At 42.8% G+C, this 16511-nt stretch overlaps 1 protein-coding gene across 2 annotated transcripts; it reads left to right on the plus strand.

Annotated features, from left to right (window-relative positions):
• Positions 1 to 2580: 2580 nt before the first annotated feature.
• On the plus strand, positions 2581 to 5718 carry LOC119020948 (transmembrane protein 233). Of its 2 annotated transcripts, XM_037100765.1 has the most exons (4): positions 2601 to 2733; positions 2815 to 3001; positions 3535 to 3669; positions 5011 to 5718. In XM_037100765.1, exons 2-4 carry the CDS (start codon positions 2816 to 2818, stop codon positions 5020 to 5022), a joined length of 333 nt encoding a protein of 110 aa, XP_036956660.1. In that variant the 5' UTR covers positions 2601 to 2733; position 2815; the 3' UTR covers positions 5023 to 5718. The 2 variants fall into 2 exon arrangements, with proteins under 2 accessions (XP_036956659.1, XP_036956660.1); XM_037100764.1 differs by having other exon boundaries at positions 2581 to 3001.
• Positions 5719 to 16511: the final 10793 nt, after the last annotated feature.

The raw sequence follows: 16511 nt of genomic DNA on the forward strand, positions 1-16511 counted from the left end.
AGGGAACCAGAAATGGAACAGGGTCTCGCTCCCAGTCGGCTCTGATACAGGACCTCAGTACAGACGACACTGGCTGGCAGGAAAAGTCTAAAAAAAAAAAAATGCTGGAACAAATTCAGCGTTTCGCAGAAACAAGAAGCCTGTTTGTTCAGCCTTCTTGCTGCAGCCTGTTTGATGTTTAAGCACAGCAGAAAAAAAAACTTCCTGACCCAGCCGGTAGCTCCTCTGTCGGACCGCCTGGGACACGACATAAAACTACTGCTGGACACCAACACTGTAACTTTTTAACTTACAATAAAGCAATAAGTTATTTTTTACCTTACAAATGAAAATAGTACTATTATTGGTAATAGCAGACGACGTGTGGATAATTCTGCGGCATTAAGACTTATTTTCAGAAAAAAAAAAGAAACTATATTTTTCTGTTTTGAGATCTTGTTCCCCTTGTATATTTGATTTTACTGATGTCTTTTATTGTGTTGATGTAAGGAAAAGGGCCAATGCTTTGGATGGAGCTTGAAGCTCTACACGAGCTCAGTTAAAGTTAAAGATTTGGGCTGTCCCCCGCCAAGCTTTACAGCAATGCTTTTCTTTTTTTCCTTGTTTTATTTTTCTGATAATTTCAATTTTAAAATCCTAATAAATTATTCTAAAGCATTCCGTTGTGATTGGTTGTCTTCACTTCACAGCTGAGGGTCAATGCAGGCGCGTCAGTGTCACACCAGTTGACCAGCATCGGCATTCAGTCTGAGGTGCAGAAGAGCCCCTTTTAACTTCTACTCCTGCAACTGCTCTTCATCAAATGGATTCCAACTTAAAGCTCACATCTCAATTCACAAAACGAGTGACAAAAGACGGCCCTCCCCGAGCAGATTTTACCTATGCAAACAAGTGCTCCAATGTACCAAACACGCAGCGCACAAATGATGGTTTTTATGCAAAGCTGTGAAGTAAGAATTTGACTTTACCTTTGAACTAAACTATTCTGACCTCAGCAGCAACCGCCCGAAGCAGGTGGAACTTAAGGCTGAGACAATTTGAACGCAAAATTGAGTGATACCACACGCATCTTTGAATTCACAGTTAGAACTACTCCCTGGTCATAGCTGCACCTGAGCAAAAGTAACTCAAGTATGGCAGAAAAGTGCTCGTTAACAATTTTGTGCAGCTCGATGTTCAACGTGTTGCTGTTTGTGTGTGGCCTGAGACCACCAACACAGATGATTGGCCAAAAAAAACAAACAAAAAAAACCCAACACATAAATAGACTAAACCAGTTTTCACCAGGTTATTGTTTCTTTAAACAAAAAGTTTCCACCAGAGAAATTTAGAGATGCAATAAAACATAAGAGGCTTTAAACACAAAGGAAACGTGTGACAGTTATATTGTGACCCCCTCCTCCATTGTTTGGTCCACCCTGGTCGTGACCCCAGTCCTGACTGTAAGCAGTTTTTCACAGGGCCCACGAGCCTCTGAAGCCTTTGACTCTAAGATCAGGAGACATTCTTTGTTTTTACAGCTATATCTTGAAGGTCATTTTAGCTTTTTACCTATGAAACTTCACATTTACCTCCTTGAATAAGACCTGTTGTGCTTTTTTGTTTTTTTTTCCTGTCCTTTACTGTTTAATATACTGTATGTTCTCATGCAGGTAAAAGATCTTTAAAGATCTTAGAAAGCCCAGAGTCCCCTCCATAGGCAGCTCCTCTCTCCCACAGAAAACACTGCTCCTGAAACGCCTCGTCGGTAGTCCCGCCTTTAATTCTGCGACTCTGTGACATCACACTACGTCGCACATTTGCATCAGTGCTGGGTCAGACATGTGTGAACTGACCAATCAGAGGGGTATTTGGGAGGGCGGGCCTTAAAGAGTCAGAGGCTAAAACAGAGCATTTCAGACAGAGGGGGAAGCCAGAGCTGCAGCGCTGGACAGTTTCAGAAAACTGATGTGTTCTTTGATCATTGAAGCATGTAAACCTGTTCTAGTAGTCACCCCTAACAAAATGATGAATCTTAAATTGAGCATTATATGTCTCTTTTAAGGCAGATACTCACGAAATACAGTTACATTATTGTTATATACATTTCTCGGTTTAGTATGTGGTTTGAGCTTTGACTCAGTTGAAATGGTTGATGTGATATGTCTGTGTTGACTAAGACAAGTATTTATTTTCCAGATCTCAGTGATTTATTGCATATGCCAGTGTGATGTCAATTTCGTGACAGTATGTGTGGATGGATGAACCGTGTGCTAACCGCAGCCTGATGTTTTCAACAGTGTTTTAAGCAGTTTAAAACCAAAGTGTGACAGTTTCAGACAAAACAGAGGGCCGCATGGTACAGCTGAATCGCTGACCCTTGTAAACTCTAAATGGCATACAGTGATAACCACATTCATACATGTAACATGGTACTGAACTTATTTTCGCGATGCACCAGCACTTTGTGTGGCTCTGTGAGGTGCCAACAGTGGTAAACAGAGTCTGATTCCTCACACATCATCTGAGGGCAGTGTCCTGGACGGAGGCCAGCAGGGTTACTGATCCTCTCCCACCTCTCTCCTTCTCCCTCTCCCACCCCCCACAAACTTCATTTTTTTTTCCCCCCAAGCTTTGAAAGAAGACAAGAACCAAACACACAACATATCAGACACATCAACCGGATCTTTGAGCCTCTGGGTTCTGGTTAAAAGAGGGACTTCAGCTCCTCCAGTTGGATTTCTGTCGCTTCAGGTTCTGCCTATTTGCAGCTTGTCACCCTTTCTAATTTGGATGCTTTTCGCCCTCTGACTGTGTTTTATCGCTGCAAGGCAGAATGGCTCTGGGAGTGCTGAATCCACAAGTGAAAAGTTCCCTGAGCGGGAGCGTGTTTTTTGACCGTGGATCCATAGTAGAGCAGGAACCTCCACCTCCGCTGCGTAGCTACCTGTGTTTGACTATTTTCACCTGCTTTTGTCCTGCGTACCCTATCAACATCGTGGCCCTGGTCTTCTCCATCATGGTGAGCATGGATTATGTACATTGTACATCTCACAGTTTGCACTACTGCTGTGTGTGGTTGGTGTCACAGAGAGCGGAGAAATGCATTCAGTCTTTGGGCTGTTTAATGTGTTTCAGTCACACAGTGTCCTGACGTGCGGTGGTGTGAGTCAGTGTGTTGGACACCGAGATGAAACCGAGTCACACACACCTGCTCTGCCCATCAAACAAACCTGCCTGATATTCCATTTTGGAAAATGAATCAAAATGTCCATGTTGCAGGCTGACATTCTGAACATTAAGTCAGTCGGCAAACTGAAAAACCAGACGGTAAACACTGTATTCTGTTACCGGTGATCTGGTGATCAGTCCGCAGGCCTGGCAAGTGTTGTTTGACAACATTTTCTAGGGCAGAGTTAAACTGTTAAACCAAGCTAGAGTTCCGGTCAGTTTACGTTACATGGGAGTAAAAGCGCTTATTGGCTTTCTGAACTGTTCAGCAGGTTTGTTGGTGCCAGTCCTTAATCCATGTGCAACTCTGACTCTTACTCTCAGTCTAGGAACAGCTACTATCAAGGGGACTTTGACGGGTCGATGAGGCTGGGGAGGAACGCCCTCTACGTTGCGGTCGCCTCCATCATCATCGGCCTTCTAATCATCGCTATCACCTGCATCGTTCATTTTACCACTGTAAGACACGGACGTTTTCATGATTTTCATTTGAACACCAAAGGCATTTTGTTGGTCAACTCTAAAGCTGCTGCTGTGAATAAACACAATACTCGGACACAAACTAAACCTCTCTGGTTTCTCATTCTGCACAGCTGGCTGACATGCTAGGCCAACTTGTGAGCTTGAATTATTACTCCTATCAGATACAGGATGCAGGATGTAACTGTATTAATAAAATAATATTCCTTTTTCAAACAAGGGTTTAAAAAACAAAATAATCACCGAGTCCTTGAGTCCTGCTACATCTACTTTAGACAAAGAGAGTGTTAAGGATGAGCTCAGGAGTGTCACAGCCTGTGAGATGCTGCTGCTCTGTAGTCTGGTGGTACGGCAGTGGATCCTACTCCAACAGACTGTGGCTGAAAAGGGTGTTGTTTTTTAGTAACCTTTGGAGTCTGTGCAGACGCCTCACTTCACCGATGCCGCTGTGTATTTGCTGTGCTCGTGAGAATGTTTATTCGTCACATAGACCCAGATGAATTTACCGTGCTGGAGCTGTGAGCTGGACAGCGACAGGACACATGGAGGGTGTGTGTTTCTGTGATTCTGATTTCAGGTCAACCCTCCACTCAAGTCAGCACTCACTAGAGCCACGTACATTGCATCCAGCTCCAGTCAGCAGTCAATATTACAGTCTGTAAACACTCGACAACGGGGGTCGCCTGCACAGATCACTGCTGTTCTTGGGTTGATAAACTGGAGTGATGATAAGTCTGGCTCTCCTCCCGCCGTCTCCTCCAGAGCTTGCTGGGGTCTGAGCAGCTGGGCACCACCTCTGCCCCTCCTGCTCCACCCGCAAGCTTGTTTTGCTTTGAATGATAGACCCATGGTGCCAATACTTAGTGTTTTAAAATGTCAAGATGTTAGTTTTGTGTTTGTGTGCTGTGTTTTATTTGCAGCAGCAGTCAGATAGTTGATCCAGAACTACTATGGCATTGTTGTTGCTCTACCAACAGCAAGTTTCTTAGGGTCATTATTCATGAATCAGTTTTAACAGTCCATAAGTCCGGCTGAATATTTTGTGTCATATCTGCGATGGTGACACATGACATCACAGATGATGCAGCACATTAGTGGAAGGGAAGGTATGACTGTATATGAAATATGCATCTTAAATTATGCATTCATGAAAGCAAAATTACATAATCTGACCAGTCGGTGTAAATGAAAGTAAATACAGTTCTTCAATATTCTGCTTGGTGTGTCTCCTGTAATATCATTTCAATATAGATAGAATGACAAGAATGTTCTTCAATGTGAAAATCCCTTTTATTTCCTGTGCTTCTGCCTGTGTTCCAGATGGACTTCTAGTGCTGTGGAAGTGGAGCGAGGAAGTAGAGAACAAACAAACAAACAAACACTTGAACAGAAACTGATGATGGTGATGTCTGAATGGGCTCGGGGTGGCCAGTTCGTACTGTACCATCTGCCGGTGTAAGGACTCTGACTTTCCCTCTTCTGTTCGTGGCTTCCTCCCACATTAACACTCTTCACATGGACAACCGAGGACTGTAAATTCTGTTGCATGTACACATTTCAGTGATTGATATCGACAAAATGGCAGCTTCCTATGGCAAGTTTCGGTCAGGCTGTGGCCCTCATGTAATAAATGTATTTTCACTTTTTCTTTTTCTTTTTTTTTTTCATGACTCGTCTAACTAACAGAATAATACCTACTTCCTCCAGAAAGATAACACACTTGACGAGAGGGCTTGATATTGATATTAAGACAAGAAAACACTACTTTTGTTTCCACAATCATGCTGATGTTCTGAACATTTATATTCACCATTATTATAATGTGTCTGACAGTGTTTGGATGCTTTTTATTGACAACAGCAAAGTCTTACATTAACTGTCTACATTGTTCCTGCTGTACATCAAGCTTGTGTCTAAGAACTACTATAGAAACAAACCTGTCGTTGGTTCATTTTGTTTTCACTACTCCAGTTTTACTCTAGAGGGGCACTCCACCAGTTTTACACGTGAATCTGTTCACTTGCGGGTTTGGAGCAAGCTTTTTAAAGTGAGACTATTAATCCTTAAAAGAGATAATAACACAGTGTTCCCCTCACAGATACAATTCAAGCTCATGAGCAATAAAACTAACCCTTGTTCCATTCAATGTGGTCATGGGTTTTGCTGATACAGCTATATGTGGAGAGGTATGACCAGTGGCTCACGTTAGCCACTGTTAGCTTATGTTAGCAGACCTTGGTTAGATAGCTGAACCTCACTGACTTTCTTACTCTGCTCTGCTTGTGCTGCTGTTGCAAAATGTTAAGCCTGTGTTTGATTCTCACTTGTGGCTGGAGTGAGTACTGTCCAGCAGAGGGTACAAAGTCTCACTTTAAAGTGAAACTCTCGCCAAAATGCAACCAAGGCTTTTTTTTGTGAATGACGTATGAGGCACTTTTAAGATTTACCGTATTTTCGTTTTCAGGTCAAGCTAATTTTCTCAGTGCAAGGGGCACTTTTGCGATAGCGTCAAAATCGCTATTTTTAAAACACTAAGAAGGCTCGACACAAAATGAAACTTTGCTCATAGTATCACCAGGGTCTCTACACATGAACACGAGCATTGAGAACATTGTTTGTGTACACAGAGTTTACTGAAAAGAAGGTTTTTCTAACAACTCACCTTAACAGTAGCTTGTTCCGCTCCCAGTCGTCATGGCAGCAGAGAAGTAGTGATTTCCAAATGTGACGTAACCTGAGGCTCCTTTTTCAACTTCAAGGTCAATATTGTTTTTCACTAACGACAAAACAACAAATTATCCGTACATTTATATGGAACTAAGCTTTAGGAGCGTTCCACCTTAACTCACCTCCATGTTGCGTCGCATTTGGAGATCAATACTTCTCACTGGCAGGACGGCGGCGAGCGGAGGAAACATCTGCTAACATGAGTTGCCCAACAAGTATCTTTTTAGTAAACTCTGTGTACACAAACAATGTTCTCAGTGCTCGTGTTTATGTGTAGAGACCCTGCTGATACTACGAGCAAAGTTTCATGTTGTGTCGAGCCTTCGTGGTGTTTTAAAAATAGCGATTTTGATGCTATGTAAAAGTGCACTGAGAAAATGAGCTTGATCCAAAAACGAAAATATGGTAAATCTTAAAAGTGCCTCTTTCGTGGTCATTATGCTTTTACATGAAGGTTTGATTCATATACAGTCACAAAAAAGCCTAGGTTGCAGAGAGTTTCACTTGAGATCAACTTCATGCAGAAACTTTTTTGTGCGCCCCCAACAGTTTCTGAGTGGTTGTAAAAACAAACCAAGGCCCGGAACAGTCTGTCAGATAAAGTCGGTGCTTACTACAAACAAAACTCATTACTTCATAAAAATGTCATGTGTTATAGTGTTATTATATGTTGAAGTAAACATGTATGAAAGGCTGTGATCCTTCTCTCTCACTGATGTTTCATAGTGCAGAAGCCAGTAATGGAAGGGTTGATGATTTTAAAACTGTTTTTCTAAGGTAAATAAAAGTTACATAATGTTGCTTCAAATGACATAAATAATGTCTCAAATATGGTTATTTGGCTCTAGACTAAAATTTGAGAAATTGAGAGTATTTTGGCCTTTGCTGCCTCAGTTCTGACCATTCCTTTTCAAATCCACCTCTCAAGTGCCCCTTGGACAACATGTTAAAGCGATTTCTGACCTTTCCTCGTAAGCACGGGGAATATTTCATGAGCTCACTTCATTTCATCGGGTTAATGACTAGTGTTTCCTGTGTGGATCGACGTGTCAGGCCCGAATGCCAGAATCTGGCATCAAAGCTTTCATATCATAAACAAAACCAAAAGATCACATTACATGTCTGTGAGATCCTCCACACCTGTTGCCTGTTGGATCCTCACACCCCACCCCTCCTTTTAAATCTTTTAACCATGTTAACCATGTTAGTCCTTAAAGCACAAGTGTTAGAATCATTTAAAGAAATATTTCTTTATTCACCCGAGTTCCCCCTGAACCTGGAACTACAACCAACCACCCTTGGAACATTTTCATGTCGCTGGATATGTCATAGTATATCCCCAACTAAATATAGAAGACTTCCCGACCCGGCGTGTCATGTGGTCAAGCAGAAGCGACCCTGTTGCGAGGTAACTGAAACATATGAAAAAAAGTGACATAAAAAGGTGGGCTGGAAATGAAGTGGTGATTCAGAGGGGGTTCAAGCAGGAGGGTCCCGATCCTGCGCAGCCCATTTTTAAACGCCCCATCAGCTTTTCACTGTTAGCTCTTGAGCAGAAACACTCTGCGTGGCTGTTTTTTTCATACATTGATTTCCACGGCTCTCCACGGCGGAACAGTGACCTCCACATTATAACGTACATGCTCCGCACAAAGCAAAACAAAACGTACCTGTTTGCCTCTCGCCCATCAAAGCAATCTTCTGTGTGCAGGTGCAACTCAAAAAAAAAAAAGTAAGCAAACCTCTGATGTAACGGGCTGTCTGCCAAGTTTCAGCAGTTATTCTGTTGCACTTGGACAAATGAGCCTTGGCAGCAGTCTTGTACTATCAACTCCCATTACTTGAAAGAGAAACGCGACGTGTTTGTAGTGCCACCTCTTTGATGTGGCACCAAAGCAAAGTGCGGGAGAACAGGATGAAAAATGAAATGAGTGTGGGGATTAGGCGACTTGAAAGCACTTAGCGCGATTATCCGGGGATAGAGGTAGACTTTGTGACAGGAAGCTGATTACCTTACCATATAATGAAGCTTCTTTGTATTGAACATTCACACAATCGCAGTTCATTAATATGGTTTTCATGCAATTTTTTATTTATTTTTTTTTTTACGGTACATTAGAAAGATGCTGTTTTCCAGCTTTGTGAGACAGCTGCTTTTTTTTCTGTGCCATAATAATGAATTACACTGCTTTCCAGCTTGCATTCACAGCAGCGGCTCACCTGAGGCTGTGCTGTTTTGTGTTGTTAGCCGCGCTATAGCCGGAGAGCACTCCATGACTCATATCAAGTGCTCATAAATAGGCCACTCTAACCAGCTGCTTCCATTAGCAACAGATAGAGCCTCCATACCTACATATCCCATGACACATTCCTCCCAGGGAGCAGCAGTTTAATCCAGTTTGAATAAATGAAAGAGGATATCTGTGGGAACGATGCAGGGCAGGAAGGGTAAACATGCGTTCAGGTGCCCGAAGCCATCGACACTCCCCGAGAATTCAGTTTCTGTACCGACAAAATATTTCCTATAATGTTTGATGTTCGTTTTTTTAACACCATTTTTTCCCCTTTTTTTTTTCTTTCAAGGCATTTAAATGGCTGAAGACACAGTATTGGACAGGCTGTCACCTGTTGTCCTGTCTATACAGTGAGCAGATACGGAACAACATCAGCATTATATATACATGGTCATATTTGTGACCACCTGACATACTGTGGTACAACATTTACTCTCCTTTTTGCTCTGTTTTTTTGTCCCCTCTATCTCCTCCTTGTCCAATTTATTTTATTTTATTTTATTTTTGCACGGGAAAGAAGTATATGCTGGCAGCTATCTTGCCACCTACTGGTACATCCGTGGCTGGATGTACAAACGATGCGTGCGCCTTCTCCCGCACATAAATCGATATTTACAAAGAAAGAATGTGCGTACCTCTAAGTCAGACAGGCCGTGCACATATTTTCCTGTGGGTGAAACGATGAGGTGGACCTGAAATATAAGGTGAGAGATGTAACTTTAGACTGAAACATGCTTGTTTAGGTTTGCCAGTCAGTAAAAGGTAACTCAGAGGAACAATTACTTCCCCGCTGATGATCTTTTCATTTGATCATTTGCAGTGATGGTGCACAAGTATCAATATGCAAACAGTGTCGAAGGATGTTTTCCATGTCAGTTGGTGGATAACTGTAGATATGGAAATCAAGCTCACGAATACACAGCCGTTTCCACAAAGACTGAGATCTATACAACAGAATCAGGCACACACACAGCCTCGTTAATCTGAGGAAAGTTAGTATGTACATTCAGTTTTCAGTCAGGAATATACACAGTTTTGTGCGTCTTGGTTTGTACCTGATGAGAGCTGTGGGAGGGAAACCAAAACAGCGAAATGCCATGCCAGAAAACCCAAAAGACTGAGCTAAACAACACTAAAACATTGTGGATTCATCGCTGAGTCACCCAATTCACATGCACTTAATTATGTGATCCAGAGTTAATAAACACATATTGATTATAGCTGCTTTAACCTCAGAAGGCTCGCTACGACGTGGTCCCGCTCAGTGTTTGTTGATCTGGATGCAGTGGGTCACTGAATATCTCTGACAGTCGTTTGACAAACTGTCACCGCCTATTTGCAGCCGTCTGCTGCTGAGACGCGTTTCACTCTGTGCATAAACGTGTTAACAGAGTATTTTGACACCCGCGTCTACACCGATATTGCTTGTGTCGACCCATATCTTTATCCACTTGAAGTGGCGCCCACCATCGATTGTTACGGACGCTAGTGGCAGCGTGGCCGGATGGTTGTCTGGGGAGATCTCATTAGTTTAATCTAAATCAATCTTTGAATTAATTTATTTTATGAAACTGGGGTCTTCACACAGACAAAGGGACACTGCCCCGCTGAAGAGAGGCCCAGTCAGCCAGAGGAGTTGACTGTTATAAAATCTTCTTCAACCCTTGATTTCAACATGTCTGTGGTTCGTCACTGGTTCCACCATGGTGCAGAAATAAATACAAAGGGGGCGGCTTGCATGCTTGTTCCAAATGTCCTCTAGTGGCAGCTATATTTGAACACTTGTGTGGCAATCCTGGCTGATCTGTGTCCCGTGAGGCTCGGCCTGAAGTCTGGGGAATGAAAGGTTTTATAGTGGCAGTTACGTAGAGGACCCTGAAATTATCCAGCACACACCAGACTGTGATCAAGTGTTGATGACCAACGACGATTGTCTATCACTGGTAGGTAAATAATAACAAAATGTAAACGTTTCAATCAAAAGACTAACTGAGAGGTTACATATTCCGTATATTTTGGATTAAATATGAAATCACATGCACTGTTGGCATATGTTCTGTTCTGTTTCTTTTTGTTAGGTTTCATATTATCTTGTTTTTTACATCACAACTGTTCACCTAAGAGTAACCTGCAAGACATGGCCCTCTCTGACCTGCTGCAGTTTGTTTTTGTATGGATGATTCATCCTGTAGAGTATCGCGTCATCACACAAATAATGGCTGTCACTACGCAGGCATGTATGAAGACTACTGGATATCACATCGATATGCCAACATCAACACACTCCTGCCTGCTACATCATCCACACTTACAAAGGCTGAGACTGAGCATGCTGAGCACACTGCACCCACTCTGAAAACAGCTTTTTTTTTTTTTTTTTTTGTGAATTACACGTCCTGCGGTTCCTCAGTTCCATTCTGAAACGTTATGCTTATCAGCTTCACGTGTGTGGGTGTGTTTCAGCTGGAGGAAGCCGTTCCGAGCGGCCACTGATATCTGCAGCACGGTGGTGTGTGGTGTGCTAGGGGGAGATTACTAACACTGCAGCGAAGAGACGCCCGGGCTTATCTGTGGGAAGCAAAGATGAATGAGAGATGAATGGAGAAATAAATGATATTTGGCTGTTTCGGCTGTGTATGAATTGATCTAATTATGGTTTACGTTTACATTTAGTCAGGCAGTGGATTACTGAGCAGTCACAGGCCAGTGTGTGTGTGTGTGTGTGCGTGTGTGTCCCGAAATATAAGAATAAAGGTCTGGGATTTGCAAGAGAAATTTGGTCATGAAATAAATTCCTGATGATGCGGCATCTTAAGTTAAATACTTCACAGCTATCTGAACATAGCTATGTTACCTTTTAATGATACTAAACAATTTAAGATATAATATCTAAGAATTCTACTTTAAAAAGTCGTAAACTACACAACAACACCTTTGTTATATATTATGTTCAGTGGCCGACTTTATCCCACATATGTTCATAAATATTTCCAACAGTGCTCAAAACCAGAGAATTCTAAATGCCGCTCTCATTTGATGGCCTGTTCGCTCTAACTTACGAGATAAGTCAGACGGTGAGGAGGGAAGTGAGACTCAACCACTGAGTGTCTGTATGTCTGAATTTAACCTCTCGACAAACTCAGCCATAAACACCTGACAATGGAGGTCAGCCCCATGGATCACTGCTGCAAGCGGGTCTGTAAAACAGGGGGAGGGCGAATCCACTTTTTAATTCCAAAATCTTGAAAGTAGTCTCTGAGCTTGGAAAACGGCTCCAGATCAGAGCAGGATCTGACGTTACTCAGGCTGTTTATTCCTCTGATGGGTCCGGCTCTACCCGGACACTTTTCACCACGCCCTCCCCACCCACACAACACTCAGCAAACGGCTTTTGTTTTGACCGAGAGATCTCTAGTGGTGGAAAATACATATTGTGTGTTTTTAAGTTCATACAACCCCTGATAATAAAAAGCTCACGGAGGGAGGTCACGTAGCCACACAGTCAAGTTATGACTCTTTAGGATCAGGAAGAAGGCCACAGAGAAAGCCCAGCGAATCATGTTTGCATTTGATGAACTTCAAGCGACAAACCTCAGTGCAACCCAGGTCTCAAATGATGTAATTTAAGGATAGCAAGTTTTTAAGATTGTCTTTCTGTGCAAACACAACATTCATCAGCACATTTGCATTCACAGTAAAGTCCTTGATGATGAAAGTCTAATCTTCAAATCACGTCAATCCGTCCGACATAAAAGAGTAGGTGCGCTCCAAGAAGACAGTAATAAGAGCCAGTATATCCAACAGACCTCTGCTTGTATTGTTTTCTGTCTTCTGAGGAGTTTCAGCCACTGTCTGGCAGCGAAATCAGCATTGAAGACAGATTTCCTCCCACACATTTTCCATGATTTTAATATTCATCCCACAGGTGCTGGGAATTTAGATTTATAGCGACCAGATGACAGATGAAAGTGTAATAAGTCTTATTTTCTGCCGTCACAGCTGTGTGCGGCTTTTTTCCCCCCTATCCCCTCCTGATCTTCCTCCGTCTTTGCTTCTGGGAAAACCCGCTTCGAAGAAAATGTCTGCCGTCACGTTTTGGGAGCGAACAGAGAGTTACAGTATGTCCTGCCTACGCGCTGCCAAGGTGCCAATCTGTTTTGCAACAGCCTCTCCCTCTCAAAGCCATAACTGACTTTGATCCCAGATCCTGGCATTTGGAGTTGTGTGTGAGACAGAGACAGTTTCACAGGAGAACAACATGAAGCCTTTTCTGGTAAATTCTGCTTTTTTTTTTTTGGTTTAACAGTAGCCTATGTTGTTTTGCCATTAATCACAGATTACATGACTAGCCTGTTATACGACTGATGACTTTAGGATGGCGATGCTTAACAGTCCTACCACCTGGAGGCTGCAGATTCTTGACTTTTCCCGTGAAGCCTGTAAGTCTACAAAGTTGTCCTCCAAAGTCAATTCAAAGTTACAACCTGGACCCGTCCACATTTGCCAGTAATAATATTTCTGGCCTGCAGAGGGGCCTCAAGCAGAATATTTTCCCCAGCACTGGTCCTGCCTTCCAGTTGGTTAAAGAGTGAACAGATAAGGGAATAAACATGCAGAGTGTATATTCATGCCATCATTCATCAAGCAGAGGAGAAGTTAAACATACTCAAATGAACGCAACACCTGTATCTGTACTGAACATAGAGCAAGCTAGTGTGTCTAAAGACAGAAGCAGGTTCCTCGGTGAGAAAACAACTTATTTTAATCCTAGTTGCAATTATAAACGAATTATATAATGAATTCAAAACTCACTCGCTTTGTACTTAAAAGTGAATTACATAGTTGGAATTTCTCCTTTTAAAACTACACAGTGCCCCGTTAAGAAATCTGCCAAAACAATTATTTGTTTGACAGTTGACTGTATACACTGACGTCATTACTAATAATGTTGATAGTTGATTGGAATTGCTTCGACAAATGCGTTTCAATTCTAAAAATAAATTAAACATTTCATATCAGTCACTCAGTTGACGGAGTGTTTTCATTTGTCCTTCATTTCATTCTTTAATATTTTGCTTTGCCTTCGTCAGCCAGCCGTAATGAAGCCGTGATCCGAATATCACCGGCGTCAGCCTCAGTAAACAGTGTAATTAGAGTCTTGGTTATTCCACCTGCGCCTGAAACATCTCTAATCCTGTTACTTTCTTCGAGAGGGCTTCGCAAGATTTGATTAAACCATAATTAATCCTAAAAATAAAAACAAACAGATTAAACAACAACAATAAAAGTCTTCTTAGTGAGATAAAAACACGTTCATCTGGCTTTCTGCACACCAGCCAGATGTCGGTTCGTGTCCTCGCGCTGAGCATGTGCTGCGTTGTCAACCCCCCACCTTCAGATAACTGGGAAGTCGGAGCGACTCGATCCCATGAGAGACATCAGTGTGGCTGACGAAGAAGGATCGTCAATCCGCTCTGATGAAAACGATTTGCAATGATCTCCTCCTGGAGCATTTCTGTGTGGGTTCCCTGTGCATTCCTCAAACACTGCGATGTTAATTGTTTAACTCTCTGCTAGCTGCTCTTCATTCTTACAGACATTTCTCTCTGCGCCTGAATCCTATTGTGAGCAGTTCATCTAACGGAGTCACTTACTGGAAACCATGACATGGGGATCATTTCCCAGCTAACAGAGATTTAAAACACTTGTATCTTGTTACTAGAGCTCGAGGGTATTATGTTATGTGTTTTTGAGCATTCTGCAACTTTTCTGGTAACACTGTCACAAATGTTGAGAAATAAGTTGCTGGCATCAAATTCAGAATAAGAAAATGTTTAAAAAAATACATGTAGTTGATGAGGTAACACATTAAATATACTCTTTGTGTTATGTTTTCGATTGTGTATATGACAAAAAGATTTATCATATTATTACATTCTGTTCTATCAATGTTTTATAGTGTTCCAGCTTTTATAAACTCATACATAAATGCTCCTACTAATGTGTTTCTGGAGTATCCAGTCATAGGGCACGATCAAACCCTGAAGGGTGCGTCATTAGCATAACCACAAAAGGAGGGGTGGTGCTGGATAAAATGGGAGCATCATCAGGACGGACGAACAACCATTTGACGAGGACAAAGAAGGAAAAGTTCCAGTTTTGGAAACTGGGTAAACTTTGCCCCGGGTGTGCCATATACAGACGACACAATTGACTTGATGGCGCCTTAATTTGGATTCCTCTCATAATAGCCGAGCGTGCCTCCCTCTGTTGTGCTGAACAGCTGAAACAATTTGTTTGCGAGGCGGAAGTCATTGTTTTGTTTTTTTTTTTTTTGTCTGACAGGCGGCCGTGCTTGTTCTGCGTAACAACCTCCACCCCTCCCTCCGCTCCTGTCTGCAGCCGCAGCAGCCCTGTGTAATTACATCCAACCCGTTCCCCTCTCTCCAATACGCTTGATATCACTGCTGACATCCACACGCACAGCCCCTCCTCGCTCTCTTTCTCTCTCCCTGTCTCTCCTCTACTTTAAAGCTCGCTCACAAGCCAGTGAGTGTGCAGTCCTGCCTCGTCTTCAGCTGTGTGTGTGTGAGTGTGTGTGTGTGATTTGCAGCGGAGCAGATGGAGATGGAATGGGAGAGGGGGAGACAGAGGCAGCAGAGATGAGAGGAGGGGAAAAGAGCATGGTGGACAGCTGAGGTGGGGAACTGTTACCCGCGCAACGGAGAACAGAGGACGGCAGAAAGATACAGTGGGATATTTATGCAGGAAGGCAAACTGTTGGCTGGTGGGGTAAGTGAGCAACTAGTACTTTGCTCCGGCATGTCACGGCACACGAAATTCAAAAGTCTGAGCATCCTTGTGGGCTGAAGTTGACATTTTTTCCCACATGCATGGAGGCAAACCGAGCCTCTTAAAACGGGACACAATTAGACACTAGAATTAAGCAGCGACCCACACAGGAGATCTGCTGCAGCCTCAGACTCTCAGGAGAAGTTCTGAAGTGTTTGTGATGAATAACAAACCCTCCCTCGACACTCTGAAGAGTGATGGAAGGGAGGCTGCTCTCCACCTGAGGGTTGACGGCTGCACCAAAGCCACATCAAACGCTCTCTGATCAAATCCAGCCGTCACAGTCTGTGGGCAGCCGCGTCTCCCGTTACAGCTATTGGGGGGCATGAAATTGGCAGAAGCGGGGGAATCTGATTAACATGATCAGACTGATTGATAAACAGATGTGTGTGTGTGTGTGTGTGTGTGTGTGTGTGTGTGTCACTGTCACTTGCATGCAGATGTTTTGTATGTTGTCGTATTATGTAAGTAAAGCATTGTAGCGGGGGTTTCCCAACACTTCCAGGAAGACCTGTTTTACAGCAGAGCGTAACCTCGAGAGGGAAAGAGACAAACAGAAGAAGAATCGACTGATAAGCAAAGAGAGATTCAAGGGAGGGATTTTGCTGGGGGAGTTACATCCTCGTGACTCATAAGCTTTTCTCCCGGGAAGCGATGTTATTGACCACTTGTTTGAGAACTGAGAGAGAAACTCCTGAAGTGAGAACTAGGGCCACAATTCTTGAGCTTTAAAGGGGCAATGTTTGGTTTTGAAGAAGACGTTCAAAGTCAGAATTTTAATGAATACAATATTAACAAAGTAATAATGACAACGTGTTTGTTCATTTTCTCCGTAACGGAATAAACAAGCTGTTCTCACAGAACACTGTTTAAAGTACAAGAAAGGTGGCAGGGTCCGCCACATATAAACAAATTAAAACAGTATGAAACTGTCCTTTCAGGTCAGTT

Source organism: Acanthopagrus latus, chromosome 6 (genome assembly GCF_904848185.1).
Source record: "Acanthopagrus latus isolate v.2019 chromosome 6, fAcaLat1.1, whole genome shotgun sequence".
Lineage (NCBI taxonomy): Eukaryota > Metazoa > Chordata > Actinopteri > Spariformes > Sparidae > Acanthopagrus > Acanthopagrus latus.